At 37.8% G+C, this 15,184-nt stretch overlaps 1 protein-coding gene across 1 annotated transcript; it reads left to right on the top strand.

Moving 5' to 3' along the window:
• Positions 1 to 82: 82 nt before the first annotated feature.
• Positions 83 to 14,854, top strand: LOC134626282 (immunoglobulin lambda-1 light chain-like). The gene is made up of 4 exons (XM_063471959.1): positions 83 to 122; positions 205 to 530; positions 13,694 to 13,727; positions 14,427 to 14,854. The coding sequence occupies exons 1-4, from the start codon at positions 83 to 85 to the stop codon at positions 14,747 to 14,749; spliced, it is 723 nt and encodes a 240-aa protein (XP_063328029.1). The 3' UTR covers positions 14,750 to 14,854.
• Positions 14,855 to 15,184: the final 330 nt, after the last annotated feature.

The raw sequence follows: 15,184 nt of genomic DNA, 5'->3' as shown, positions 1-15,184 counted from the left end.
CCAACAGCTCCTCCTCCCATTAGTTGTGTTAAATAGCTCTTCCAAATTCTTCACTTCTCAATTCTTTGCTCAAATCAACAACATGCTGGTGACTCTCTGTGCTCTCATCACTGCTCTAACATGTAAAGAGTCTGAGTTAGACCCCATGTTATATTCATCTGTATGTGTGTTTATCTTGACTCCATGTCTTCTTGTTGTTTACAGGTGTGAGTGGTGTGACGGTGGTGACACAGAAACCTCCTGTTTTATCAGTGAGGAAAGGAGAGACAGCCACCATGGACTGTAACCTGGGAACTGTTACTGACACTGGTGCTGCTTGGTATAAACAGATTCCAGGAGGAGTTCCTCAGTTTGTGGTGTCCTTTTATCATAGCGATAGTTCTCCAGACTATGGCTCTGGGTTCTCTGCTCCAAAATTCACATCCACTCATCAGTCAACAACAGATTATAGTTTGATCATCAACAATGTGGAGGAGGGAGACTCTGCAGTCTATTACTGTGAGACATGGGATGACTCTGCTAAAGAGGATGTATCACAGTGATTTACACTGTGACAAAAAACCCTTACTTTTCCTTCTGCTTTTTTAGACTCTATACTGATCACAGAGCTGTCAAGTATACTCAGTGTAATATCTCCAGCTGCATATAATGAATTTACAAACAATAAATTGCTGTTTTTGATTTCCACTTATTTATTTCCACTTTTACTAACTACACTAAGCATCAAATAATACACAGACAAGGGGTCGGCAGATTGATCTGATATCAATAGTATTGATACTTTACTTTCATCCTTTCCTTTTCCTTTGTCCGGTCTTCTCATGCAGGCACACTTTGCCCAGCACCTGCACAAGCCCAGGAAGGGCAAAGCACAACATGTTGTCCTGTGTTTAGTTGCACCATGCTCACATGACTCTGTGCCACTGAGCAGTGACATGCTGCAGGGATTGAAAGAGACATCATTTACACCTGTAAATGAAAATGGTACATGTTGGAAGGATTTTCTCTACTGTGGCAACAGCACCATCTTATATAAAGTCATGAAAGACCATGAGAAGGAGCAGAACGAAAATGCTGTAGTGATGTCAGATGCCGAATACTTGGCAGAAAAAAAATGAACGGTGGCTCAGAATTAAACAAACACTTTTTGAAGCTTAATTTACACCAAACATTTGACAAACAGCAAAATCATTTCCAACATCCTGAAGGACAGCAAGGAGAATTTGGATGCTTTCCAGGGATACATTGATGGGTGCCTTAATACTATAGACCTGAAGGAGGCTGAGAGTTCCACTTCCCCAGCCAAGAACGAGATGCCATCTTCCTAGAGAAGTTCCCCGGCAGGCACCGCTGGAACACTCACTGCTGAAAATGCCTCACTGTGGGACTCGGTCAAGTTTCTAACTGAGAATGTGACCCAGCTCAGTGAAGAAAATAAGGATATAATTGGCTGTTTTTGACTACTTTTGATTTTACCTCTATATATCACCTTTAAAAACTATTTATCTTGCTTTGTTTAGTATCACTCTTTTCACCACAACCTCACATGTCTGAATTTACTGTTATTTTCTTTATTTTTACATACTATATTAACACAACTGATGTAAAATCAGACAAAAAACATAAAATCAGTGTGTTGAGGAACCAGGGCACCCTGACGAGAAGTGGGCTACTGGAACAAGAAGGCATCGGTGGGCAAGAGACGAAAATAAGGCGTTGTTGGAATGCTAGTATGCAACCATGTAACCCTGGTGGAAGGGGTTACATGAATAGGATGAGGGATCTATGGATTCTTCGATACCCAACATCCACAATAACGGTGAAACAACTAGCAGCTCAGTGCTCCAACATTCGAAAGAAGGGACTGCTCTCGCAGCTAGAGATTGACGAGGAACAACATAAATGCTATGGCAATGGGGAGCCAGGACGCCAAGTCAGGGGGGAGATATCATCACCCCCACCCAAGATTGGGTACCAAGCCCCAAGTGCGATAGGAGAAGGATCGTTGAGTGCGAGAGGAACTGACCTGAAAGATAGGATCATGGCCAAGCTTGAAACCTGGATCCCCAGTAGCCGGTTACCAAGACTACGTGAAGTACGCTCAGAAGGTCTGCTAGATGATGTTAATGCAGCACTACGGATGATACCTACAGCCACCATTCCCGAGACTAACAAGCTGATCTACAAGTTGAACAGCCACAAGGAGAAGGAGGCTAGAGGCTAAGATCAAGGTAGCACGGAGGGAGGTTAGCGGAGTTGCAGAAAGGTGCGATGAAGAAGGTGCCTAAGAAGTACAGGAACCTGTCCATACCTGAGGCCTTGGAAACTGCCAAGCAACGACTTACAGCCTTGGCCAGCCGCTTGAAGAGATTTTTGTTAGAAAAACTTGTGTCATGACAGTTTGAAGAACATGTGTTGCCACTTTATAATATACAAACTGTACACTAGTGAGCAATGGTTTATAGGTTTAAATGTATAAAGGTCAAAGTTACAGTGAAACTACATGTTTCTGACCCTGAATTAATTTGCATCGTCAGTCAGTGAAGCATTACCTCTCTACTTCTTCATCCCCTCTTTCCCAGGATGCACCTGCAAGAGTTCATTTATTATTTATATTTACAGTACATGTAAATGAAGAAGTGTCAGCACTCTGTAACACTCTACATGTTTAGACTATTCTAATTAGGAAAAGCATAGACATCAAATGATTTTTCTCTTTAAATATACAATTTCACCTGTCCACACACATTTTATTTTCAATAATTATCCAAGCTTGACATATTTTTCTGTAAATATTCTCTACATTACATTTAATAAAGCTGATAAATTACATTATACATCCTGAGGTATTGATGAGTGAATTAAGGTCAGACTGTAGGGACGGTTATTGATATTTGTGCCAGAGGAGTTCATCATGTTGCAATATGTCAAAGGGACAATCGTCCAACAGATGACAGTTTCTTGTCAAAAATGCACTCACCAGTCAAAATCTGATTTGACTCTCAGGATAAAGACAGGAGACTCAGATATTTGTTACTATAAAACAAGGGAACCATATTAAAAACATGCAACACAGTGATTTACTTAGTGACAAATACCTCTTTACTAAGCATCCTTACTTCTGTTTCCTGACTGTGTAAAACAATAGTCCAACAGAGCTATGCTGCAGCAATACATATGCTTAAACAATGTTTTCTGTGATTATTTTCATGTTTCTCATAAACTTTATTTTCTATTGTAATACAGAATTTTAAATAAATGAACAGTGTTGTCCTGCAGTATTCATATTGTCACTATTATTAATCCATATCGTTAATGGTCTATGAGAAACTTCTGCTGTTTACTTTGCTCTTCTTGTCTTTATTTTAGTTTAGTTACTCCTCAACCTCAAGTGGATCAAGCTAAGCTATCAATTAAATGATTCCACTCAAGTCTATTATGACTTAGTAAAGTAAGCAGGAGGACAGGCCAAATTAAATTTCAGTATCAACCAGTTGGCTAGGCCTCTCCCATATCTACTGATTACCCGTTTTTTTTTTTTTTTTTTTGGTTCTGTAACTGCTCATGAAAATAAAACAACTTGGTGACAATATAAGCTGGGACTCTATTAGCTAATTTTTTTCTGTACATACTGTATGGACCCTGTGCTCAGTTGTTACCCATATGGAAAAGATATATATAAATCTTATAAAGTTTGTATCTGTCTTGTGTGAAACTTGTATGAAAAGCATACAAGAGTGAAAACAGATATAAGATCCCTTGAAAAATTATATAAATGAAACTTGTATGTTTTGGATACTTACTAAAACAATATATGAAAGTAATGAGAAAGTGGCCACTTTGACTAATCATATAAGCCTTATATGATTCACTATATGAAGTAGACCACATCTTATGCAAGTCTTTTATAATTTTTTATTATTTCTTTTCCATATGGGTATGTATTTCTAAATAAAGTGATATTTTATAAAATCTTCTACTAACATTAACCATTCCACTTTCATGAAACTGCAAAGAAAAGTTCTGACATTTTAGTGGTTTGGATTATGTAATAATGCCATTGATTTGTAGTAAGGCATAGCACTTTGACTATTCTGTCTTGTAATTAATGAAACATGAAAAAAACATTAATATGTTTGTGCTACTTCATTTGATAACAACTCTTTATTTATATTATTGTTTTTTGTCTCCTCAAAGTTCATACATTTATACTGTGTCTTAATTTTAAATCTATTGCTCCATCTTTTGAGTATCAGGATGTATCCAAAGGCCTATTCCATTTTTTAGCTTCAGTTAAAAGAAGAATGTGCTTCCCAAACCTAGAAATATTTCATTTATTTTAAGTTGGTCAAACATAGACGGTTGGCTAGGTACTGCTCTGTGTTTGTCCAAACATACTAACACACTAATCCATAATTTTGAAAAAGTAATTGTTATAGCATCAACAATACAGCTAAAGGACATTAACAAAGTAATATTAAAGCTCCTCCTCCTGTCAGTCTCTCTGAGTTTCAGTTATATATTAAATGGTTCACACCTCCTCTCTTCATCGTACTTAGACAGTGCAATCTCTTTCTAAGTCCATTCTCAGCTCATACTGTCAACATGCTGGTGACTCTCTGTGTTCTCATCACTGCTCTAACATGTATGAGACCTATTTATACTTCAGACTAATCTTAGTTTAGGTGCTGAATTCATATATCAGTGTGCTTCATATGACTCCATGTCTTATTGTTGTTTGCAGGTGTGAGTGGTGTGACGGTGGTGACACAGAAACCTGTTTTATCAGTGAGGAAAGGAGAGACAGCCACCATGGACTGTAACCTGGGGACTGTTACTGGTAGTGGTGCTCGGTGGTATAAACAGACTCCAGGAGGAGTTCCTCAGTTTGTGGTGGTCTTTTATCATAGCTGGAGTTCTCCGAGATATGGTTCTGGGTTCTCTGCTCCAAAATTCACATCCACTCATCAGTCAACATCAGATTATCGTTTGATCATCAAGAATGTGGAGGAGGGAGACTCTGCAGTCTATTACTGTAAGACATGGGACAGCAATGTTGCTGTATCACAGTGATTTACACTGTGACAGAAACCTCCTCACTAATACTTCTGCTTTTTGACACTCTTCCACATCCTGATAACTGAGAGATCAAGCAACTCAGTGTAAACCCACCAACTGCAGATAATGTGTTGCAGTTTTTCTCAAACAATTTTTGCTCATTTCTCAAAGCAGAAAAGTCACAGCACTTTTCAATCAGTTCTAAAAAACATGATAATGAATAAATGTAAACCTTTCACCACCCTATAAAGACAGGGTCATCAATTTTTTTTTCTAAAAACGTTACTAACTTTGGAAACAGTTCTGCATTAATGCAGGTCTAATGTAGTGCAAACATTTTTCAGAAATAAAATGTGAAGGAATTTTTGGAAACTTAACTACATAACTAATGTAATGGAGAAAAGCAAATTGATACTCATGAAACTCTATGCATCAGAAAGCAGGCAAAGAAAATATAAAAAAAACTGAGAACATGGCACCAACTAATGTATAGTCCAGTACAGTCACGGTACATAAATTCAACAACCACTTTATTAGGGACACCTGTTCCAGTGCTTATTATAGTGATCCAAATATCTAATATCTAGCAACTTGAAGCTAGCAATGTACATATCTAGAAATAGTCAAGACAGACTGCAGAAGTTCAAACCGATTAACAGAATAAAGAAGAAAGATGACTAAATGTGACATGCTTATTGATGTTAGACAGGCTGGCGTGAGTATTTCAGACACTGTTAATGTACCGGGATTTTTTTTTTTGCACAACCATCTCTAGGGTTTACAGGGATGGAGGACTCAAATGAGAAAATATCCAGCGAGCAGCAGTTCTTGGTGCAATGTTTCAAAACAAGCTATGCAGAAGAGCATCTTTGGAAGCACAGTACATGTGACCTCGAAGCAGATGGGCTACAGCAACAGAAGGCCAAAATGAGAGCCACACCAACACCTACAACAACTTTTTCAAGAATATTATTTTATGACAGACTTGAGCGTGAATGATGAATATGAATCAGAAACATGTGAAACAATGTGAACAACAATGTGAACCTGCTCATGAATCATTTAATCTATGAGTGAAAGTAGTTTTCATGAATCTCCTCCTCCTTTAGTTTGCCTCTCCTCTTTATAAGCTCCAGCTCTCTTCTCCTACTCACATCTCGCTAAACAGTAAAGATCATTTACACCTCACACTGACAACATGCTGTGGACCTTCTGCATTCTCATCACTGCTCTAACATGTAAGATCTTCTTCTTATTCCATTTTTAGTCCATATTTAGAGCTAGACTTTAAACTTCTGTTTTTTCTGTGTTTCCTGGAAGATGTTGATGCAGTGATCGTGTTGACCCAAACACCTGCTGTCCACACAGTTTCTCCAGGCCAAGAAGTCGTTCTCAACTGCAACATAGAGAGATATGATTGGAATTATGTTAGCTGGTATAAACAAGTTCCTGGAACGGTTCCTCAGTATGTTCTAAGATTTCATCATTCTGACAGCTCAACCAGCTTTGGAACAGGATTCTCCTCAGACAGATTCAATTCTAAATCCTCATCAAACATTGATTACCAGTTCATTATCAAGCCAGCAGAGACAGGAGACTCTGCAGTGTATTACTGTCAGACATACGATGACTCTGCCAGTGCAGCTGTATCACAGTGATTTAGACAGTTACAAAAACCTCCTCATTAGTACTTCTGCTTTTTTAAAACTTTCACATGCAAAAAACCCCTCTAATGTGTTATTAAACACTAAATTCTCCTTTTTAAAATGCTTTTTAATCTTCATTATTAAAAGCATAAAGAGGAAAGCACTAAAATATGTACATCTCATTTATTCATATCAGCCCACACAGATCACATAAATAAACGATCCAACATATAGTATTATATGTTGCTGCAAGCTATTTTTAATAACAGAAATTTTCTAGACACTACTCACAGATCTAACAGTCCAACTGCAGTTTAACGTATCATTTAAAATAAAGTGTCATTAACATGCAGTTTAAAAAAAATACAAAGCTATACTGAAGCTAGTTTAGAACTTCTAGACCATTTTCATTTACATTTAGTTTGCATTATTCAGAATCATATTTTTAAGGCAGGAGGAAAATGTAGAAGGGTGGGGATAAGGACACTAGTGATAAACGTTTGATTCTTTTACAAACACTTTTCAAGAACATGGTGTGATTTATTGTAGTTATTGTATTATGGTAAATGGCCTGCATTTGTATAGCGCTTTACTCAGTCCCTAAGGACCCCAAAGCGCTTCACACTACATTCAGTCATCCACCCATTCACACACACATTCACACACTGGTGATGGCAAGCTACATTGTAGCCACAGCTGCCCTGGGGCGCACTGACAGAGGCGAGGCTGCCGGACACTGGCGCCACCGGGCCCTCTGACCACCACCAGTAGGCAAACATGGGGTTAGTATCTTGCCCAAGGATATTTGGCATGCAGCCTGGAGCAGCCTGGGATCGAACCACCGACCTTCTGGTTAGTGGCTGACAGTTTGATGACGATCAAACTGACTGACATAATACTCATGGGAAGGAAATATACAGTATTTACTCAGTGTCTTTTCTTCACACTGCAATTCTGTCAAGAATACTTGAATGCATTTTAAGTATTTTACTTGTTTAAATGATTAGTACTAGTGCTCGTAAACCACAACGTAATGATAGCGACTGTTTACAGTACACAGCAGTTATGTTAAAAATATGCTTCTCTGTTATCTGAAATAGAAATTACAAAAACTAAAAGTTATTGTATTTGCAAAAACTAACAGATCGAAAAACTACATTCCCCAAACAAACAAAACAAACTTTGTTATTGATGACTGATGAATAAAAAGAACAAAAAAGAATGCAGTACAGTAGAATTGTATTGCATGGGATTATTTTACAAACAAACTAATGCCAACAAACAACAAAAGCACAATAAACAATAAACATTCACCTTATTTGAAATGAATAATATTTTGACAGAAATACCTTTTTTTTTTTGAGTAGCTGAGCTTTTGATCACAAATACACACACACACACACACACACACACACACACACACACACACACACACACACACACACAGAGCTAAGATCCTGGGGGACTTCCAGATACAGACGGACAAAATGGTGGTGGCTAACCAACTGGACATAGTGGAGGTAGACAAACAGAAGAAAATGGCCGTAGTGATAAATGTAGCGGTTCCGAATGTCAGCAACATCAGGAAGAGGGAACACAAGAAGCTTGAGAAATACCAAAGGCTCAGAGAAGAGCTCGAGAAGATGTGGAGGGTGAAGGTAACAGTGGTCCCAGTGATAATTGGAACACTTGATTCGGTGACTCCCAAGCTAGGTGAGTGGCTCCAGCAGATCCCAGGAAGAACATCAGAGATCTCTGTCCACAAGAGCGTAGCCCTAGGAACAGCTAAGATACTGCGCAGGACCCTCAAGCTCCCAGGCCTCTGGTAGAGAAGAATTTATGTTGGTCCAAACAGATTCAGCATTCATCAGTGTGTGCTGAAGACGTATCATATGGAGGACCAGAAGAGCCACGCGCATCGAAATAAAAATTTCTGTGCTTTAATAATGAATTGTAGAATAAATTCTGCAATTGTAAATTCATTTTTGAATTCCAATTTAATAAACTGCATTTCAAAATCCTTTTTCCAATTGCATTTCAAAATCCTTTTTCCAATTGCACTTTAATAAACTGCATTTTAAAATCCTTTTTTCAGTTGCAATTTAATAAACTGCAGTTCAAAATCCTTTTTCCACTTGCAATTTAATAAACTGCAGTTCAAAATCCTTTTTCCACCTGCAATTTAATAAACTGCAGTTCAAAATCCTTTTTCCACTTGCAATTTAATAAACTGCAGTTCAAAATCCTTTTTCCACTTGCAATTTAATAAACTGCACTTCAAAATCCTTTTTTCCACTTGCAATTTAATAAACTGCAGTTCAAAATCATTTTTCCACCTGCAATTTAATAAACTCCAGTTCAAAATCATTTTTCCACCTGCAATTTAATAAACTGCAGTTCAAAATCCTTTTTTCCACTTGCAATTTAATAAACTGCAGTTCAAAATCCTTTTTTCCACTTGCAATTTAATAAACTGCAGTTCAAAATCATTTTTCCACCTGCAATTTAATAAACTGCAGTTCAAAATCCTTTTTTCCACCTGCAATTTAATAAACTGCAGTTCAAAATCCTTTTTCCACTTGCAATTTAATAAACTGCAGTTCAAAATCCTTTTTCCACTTGCAATTTAATAAACTGCACTTCAAAATCCTTTTTTCCACTTGCAATTTAATAAACTGCAGTTCAAAATCATTTTTCCACCTGCAATTTAATAAACTCCAGTTCAAAATCATTTTTCCACCTGCAATTTAATAAACTGCAGTTCAAAATCCTTTTTTCCACTTGCAATTTAATAAACTGCAGTTCAAAATCCTTTTTTCCACTTGCAATTTAATAAACTGCAGTTCAAAATCATTTTTCCACCTGCAATTTAATAAACTGCAGTTCAAAATCCTTTTTTCCACCTGCAATTTAATAAACTGCAGTTCAAAATCCATTTCCCTTTCCTGTTCGCTCCTGGATTAGCTGCTGGATTAGCTCTTCGATTAACAACTTGCTGGAGGCTATTCAAATTAGCCACACCGTGGGATGTAAGGAGCTCTCTGATTGGTTGGTCAGACACAGGCTGTCTGCCAACCTGGATTTTTCTAGCTCATAGCTTCTCCCTGCTACGAAGCGTGTGTGCTTGTACAAAGGCCGTTCAGCGTCGGGATTTACACTCGGCTCGACTCGGATATGTGAAGAATGAAGGGACCCTGCAGCGAAACGGAGAGCCAACCTCTGACTGAGTGCCTGTCTACACAGTCTGACCACCTGTTGAAGGTAAGGTGCTAACGTGGCTAACGCTAGCATCACCGCACGTAGCCCCGTTATTTTAAGATCATCTTAGCTAATGAAAGTTTTACGTCGCAGCTGTACGAGCTCGCTACGTGTTTTGTAAGCTGCTGTGCTCTTCACAAATAAAGCTGGAAGCAGCTCAGACTGTTAGAACCAGCACTGAGGCCTGTTACATTTATACAGTGTTAGAGCAACGGCTGCAACCTACAGCCTTTAAACTAGCGATTACAATGCTGACAGTAAACTCGTCAGTCCAGATGTTACCACATTACTCTATGGTACTTAGAGTTAAAACAACTGAGACAGGCTGATTAAAATAGCTGTCAGTTCTCTCATTCCTTATATCAAGACTGGAGATCACACTACTGATTTCAGTTCATTTAATATGTGAGTGCACAGATTCATTCTCAAATGGACATAAATGATGATCAAAGGTTGTATATATGATGAAGTCATCAAATCCCAGCCTCTAACACAGTGCGCTGAATCTTAGCTTTGAATGTCCAGTATATTCTAATCAGTGCAATGTAAGCATTCACTGAACCTACAGTATCTACACCTGTGTGGCAAATGTGTGGTAAAGATACAGATAATGAAATTTAATTATTAATACAATATACATCATGAAAAATGAAAGCTGAAATTGATTCAGTTTAGTACTTTTCTCTGTATGTTCTGTGATTATAAAGGCCTTATATTCTGTGATATATACTGTAAATGATTTTCACAGAAGTCTTAAAGTACTTAAATCACTGCTGATAGTCTGGTTGTTTATATTTTCACGTTTTTGTGTCTGTAGGGCTGTTTGATGACGATTTGGACTCCTCTGGGAAATGAGGACACACCCACATCTGTTCCATACTGCAGCCATGGATGGTGTTACAGCTCTGAGTCAGCTTTGGGCCATCAGACGCACACACTGGAAAACCAGCACCTGGACTTCATGCAGGAGAGACGGCCTCAGTGATGTAGGTTCATAAGCGAGTTCAAACATTTCTGGCCTCTTATCACTTAGATTTTGAATGCATTTAAAGCAGGAACTGCACACTAGGGGTGGGTTTTAATAATCGATTCATCGATTAAAATCGATTCTGGCTTGGATAACGTGAAATCGATTCATTAAAATCCTGAATCGATTTTTTAATATAAATTTATTTTGCCCAAAACGCCAGAATCTCAGGTGTAACCTCACAAAATTTCAACAACCACCAAACAGCTAAGACAGTAAATGAGAGCAGGTACACGGATTCTGCACAAGGACGTAAACACACAGCGCGACCTGCGGATCTGAATCAGTGAGATGTCGCCTTTCTCACCCGACGGGCGCTGCAGCTTTAAGCGTCTGCGCGCGACGGCAATCACTTTCTGGCACAACAACTGCACGGAAACGGTCGGTGCCGAAAGCCGACAGCTCGCTGATTCTGATATTTCGGTGGGTAGCGCTTTGTGTTCACGTCATTTTTGCGCTGATTCTAAAGCTGTTAGTTTTATCTCTCTCCAAACAATATTGACCGAACCAGCAGCAAAAGAAGATCCAAACTACGCTTCACATAAACATCGTCATGAATTCCCTCTGACGTTTACTGTTTTGCTTTACCCACGATAAAATCACACTTCATGCACAGCTCTCTCTCTCTCTCTTTACTGTTTTCTGCATTATTTGCTTGCTTGTTACGCACAAGTCTACCGTTGTTTACAGCGCTGTCGGCCGCTGTTTTGTTTTTTTCGTTTTACATACTTCCGAAAAGAAAACCTAATTTCTGCCGTTCAATACTGAACAAATTTAAACTTTTTAAAATTATGCGAAATGCAAAACACTTAGCCGTGTCTCTAATAAAACCACTGTAACGTCAGAGGTAACGTTCATATGTTGATTAATGGTTTTCTTTCGTTTTTGATGTACTGCAGATACATATTTTTATAAAATCTCAGGCCAGGAAAACCACCTTCATGTTTTTCTGTTTTATCTTCAGCTACTTTGACACAAAGGAATCTGCTGTGACGCTCACACCTTTGATAGTCTTGCATGTGTCAGCTTCCTTTTTATAGATACAAAAATATGTAAATGTACTGATCTGAATTATAATATTTCTGACTGTCAAAATTTCCCAGATTCAAATCGAATTGAATTGAATCGGGACCTTGTGAATCGGAAATGAATCGATTCTAGAAATCAGTGACGATACCCAGCCCTACTGCACACCTAGCTGTCAAAAGTTTGGCAGCATGAGTACTGTAAAGTTTTGTAGGGTCCTTGTTAAAAATTCCACAAGCACCACACCACATTTGTCATATACAGTTCCATTTTGTACAGGACATTTTTGAAATTATATATATATATATATATATATATATCCTAGTTATCCACTTGTCAGTAATTTTTGAGTAAATGGATGTCACTGATAAATCAGTGGTGATTGACCTGCAAATGTTTTTAACTAACTTTGTTTTTCGTAGAATTCATCAGCATCTGCGGAGAGATGCATTTGAATATCTTCTGGTTCCACTTTTCCTTACCTGGAAGCTGAGTATTGCTGATTTCTGACAAGGACACAAACCTCAGCGCTTATCATGGGTGTTACATCCTCTGTGCAGCAATTCCAGAAAAAACGAGAGAGCAACGACCACTCATAAAGACCAGCCAGAAAGCTGTCCCTTTCTGGCAGCTGTGGAAACGTCCAATAAGAAAGTTTGCATTCTTAGAACAATGCTGGGTCATGTGTGATGTGTCATATGAGGATATTACATTTTGACTTAATTCTGCTCAATTAAGTGTTTTGATCGTTGATCCAGTATGGCAGCTTTGTGTTGTGCTGCAAGTTAAAACCCATTGTCCTCATGAGCACAGCATGTAACAACTCTCCTTAAAAAAAAGTCGACTGACTTTAACTGGACACAATGGTTTCCAGTGGGAGATACATTCATCACTCATCCGTGACACTGGAGAAGTCATCTGGATGAGTGATAAAACAATTTTCCATGGAAAATCCAGAGGAACTAAACTTTGTTGTTGTTTCTTTGGGCTCAATTTTTGAGCCCAAAATGTTTTCTTCTTTCAGAAGACTGTTTTCTTGTGAAAGAAGAAAACATTTTGCCAATAATCAGATAAAAAAGATTGTTAAACCAGGTGGTATTCTCTGGAGTTTAAGACCAAAACTGAACTCAGTGAATTGACATTGGACTGGAATTCATAAGATGAATAGAAATACTGCTGAAGCTGAATGATATATATATATGTGTGTGTGTGTGATCTTTGTTTTCTCCAATTCACCAGGTCTGTAAAGTTCAGTATGACTGTAGTACATGATGCAAAAGAATAAATACAGAAGAATAACAACTTTATGTGAATAACTTTACTCTTCTTAAAAATAACTCATAAAACAAGTAAAAGTACAAATGTGTACAAGTTAGAGACTTCCTCAGTAAGTTTACACTCTTTTGGAGTGATTGTAATTGTGTGTTAAAGAGAAAGAGATTAGGAGGTAAAGTAGAGGATGCAGAGTCCATCACTGAGGCCTGGGTTAGGGTTAGTGACACAAAGGAATAAACATGACTACACACAGAGAGAGAGACAGTTATAAAATACAAACAGATGAAAGGAATGAGATGTGACAGTGAAAGTTGGTCTCAACCTGATGTTTCAGTTCCTCTCCCCTCATCAGTGACAGTCAGGAGGTTTTTGTACAGCCATGTATACAAACTGAATCACTGTGGTATTTGGACAAGGCACCAAGCTGATTGTGACAAGTAAGTACTTTTTAACTGATCATAAAACAAGAGAGATTTTGCAAAAATCTGCTGATGACTACTTAATTCAATATGTTTCTTGTTCAGCATCATTTTTACGATTTTGTACAATCTGAAATAGTTTCAGGTTGTCTCATATACAGGAGACATGAATTACCTTTGTTTAAAAAATGTGAAACGGTGTCAAACTACTTCTCCGAAAATGGTGTGAAATATGTCGTTTTTCATTCTTATGGCTTTTAATTTATGTTTAGGTTGGAATTTCAAAAACATACATAGGCCCGATTTCTCTTTCTTCAATAGCAGTTAACAGTGTTACTAAAGTTCAAAATTACTTTGAAGTGATAATAACCTGGCCGTACACTTTTCTTTGACATGAAAGAAAATTACCCACATTAGCTGACATGTTGTGCAGAAACATTTAGAATTAAATCAAAGACATCTTACATGGAAATTTAAACAGTAACTAATCATATTTTATTTTGTAAAAATACAAAAAGAAATTCAAATAATACGTTGGATGCATATATTTTAGTATTGTACAATAGTTTTGTTTTCTTCTAACTTCATAACAAATGTTATGTTTATTCCATATTGAGTCTTCTTGATTTTCTCTGGTTTTATGACTTAATTTCCAATTTCCTTCATTTATCTTTTTTGTTTTGTTTTGTTTTCTGAACATCCTTCATGTATTTTCAGGCTCCAGCCTCCCTCCTCCTGTCCTGACAGTCTTCCCTCCGTCCAGTGCTGAGCTCCAGTCCAACACAGCTTCTCTGGTCTGTCTGTCCAGTCAGTCTGTGCCTTTTGCAGATGTGAGCTGGTTGGCTGGTGGGAGTCCAGTGAGCAGTGAGATCTCTACCAGCACTGCTGTTCAGAGACCAGACCAGACTTACCAAATCAGCAGCTCTCTGACCATCCAGCCATCAGACTGGAACATGGATAAGGTTTATACATGTAAAGTGTCTTTGGGCTCGCAGACTTCAGAGAAAACCATCAAGAAGTCAGAATGTTCCACTGAATAGTCGAGGACCAGAATGTGCATTTAAAATCTGCTTCTTTACTGCTTGTGCTGTTTGCTCATTACAGTCTTTACATGTTAGAAATCAGAATAAAGCAAAAGGTTTAAGTCATGTATTCATTTGCTGGGTTTTAACAAGTATTTTCAGGAATTCATGTTTTGCATTGAATAATAAAAGCATTGGTTTAAAAATGTGTTTTCTTGTGAATAAATGGGAAATTGTGTCACTGTTTTGCACTAACATAAATTTAAGGTGATTGAAACTAACTGTTACATTTTAGAGAGAAGCACACAGAGGAAAAAACACTCATAAGCTCACAATTTTCAGTTGTGTTTCTCCCATAGTTAAAACATAAGTATATTCTGACATACAGACTAAGTAATATTTGAACACTAGAGAGCATCGTTTAATAATTCTTCCTGAGTAACAGAGAGGGCA

Source organism: Pelmatolapia mariae, linkage group LG4 (genome assembly GCF_036321145.2).
Source record: "Pelmatolapia mariae isolate MD_Pm_ZW linkage group LG4, Pm_UMD_F_2, whole genome shotgun sequence".
Taxonomy (NCBI): Eukaryota; Metazoa; Chordata; class Actinopteri; order Cichliformes; family Cichlidae; genus Pelmatolapia; species Pelmatolapia mariae.
The sequence above is the reverse complement of the archived record's forward strand: the minus strand, read 5'-3'. Positions and strand labels throughout refer to the sequence as shown.

Coding starts and splice junctions, on each gene's coding strand:
- LOC134626282 (XM_063471959.1), top strand. CDS start 83: ATGCTGGTGACTCTCTGTGCTCTCATCACTGCTCTAACAT. Junction 531..13,693: donor ATGACTCTGCTAAAGAGGAT/GTATCACAGTGA, acceptor TGAATCACTGTG/GTATTTGGACAAGGCACCAA. Junction 13,728..14,426: donor CACCAAGCTGATTGTGACAA/GTAAGTACTTTT, acceptor ATGTATTTTCAG/GCTCCAGCCTCCCTCCTCCT.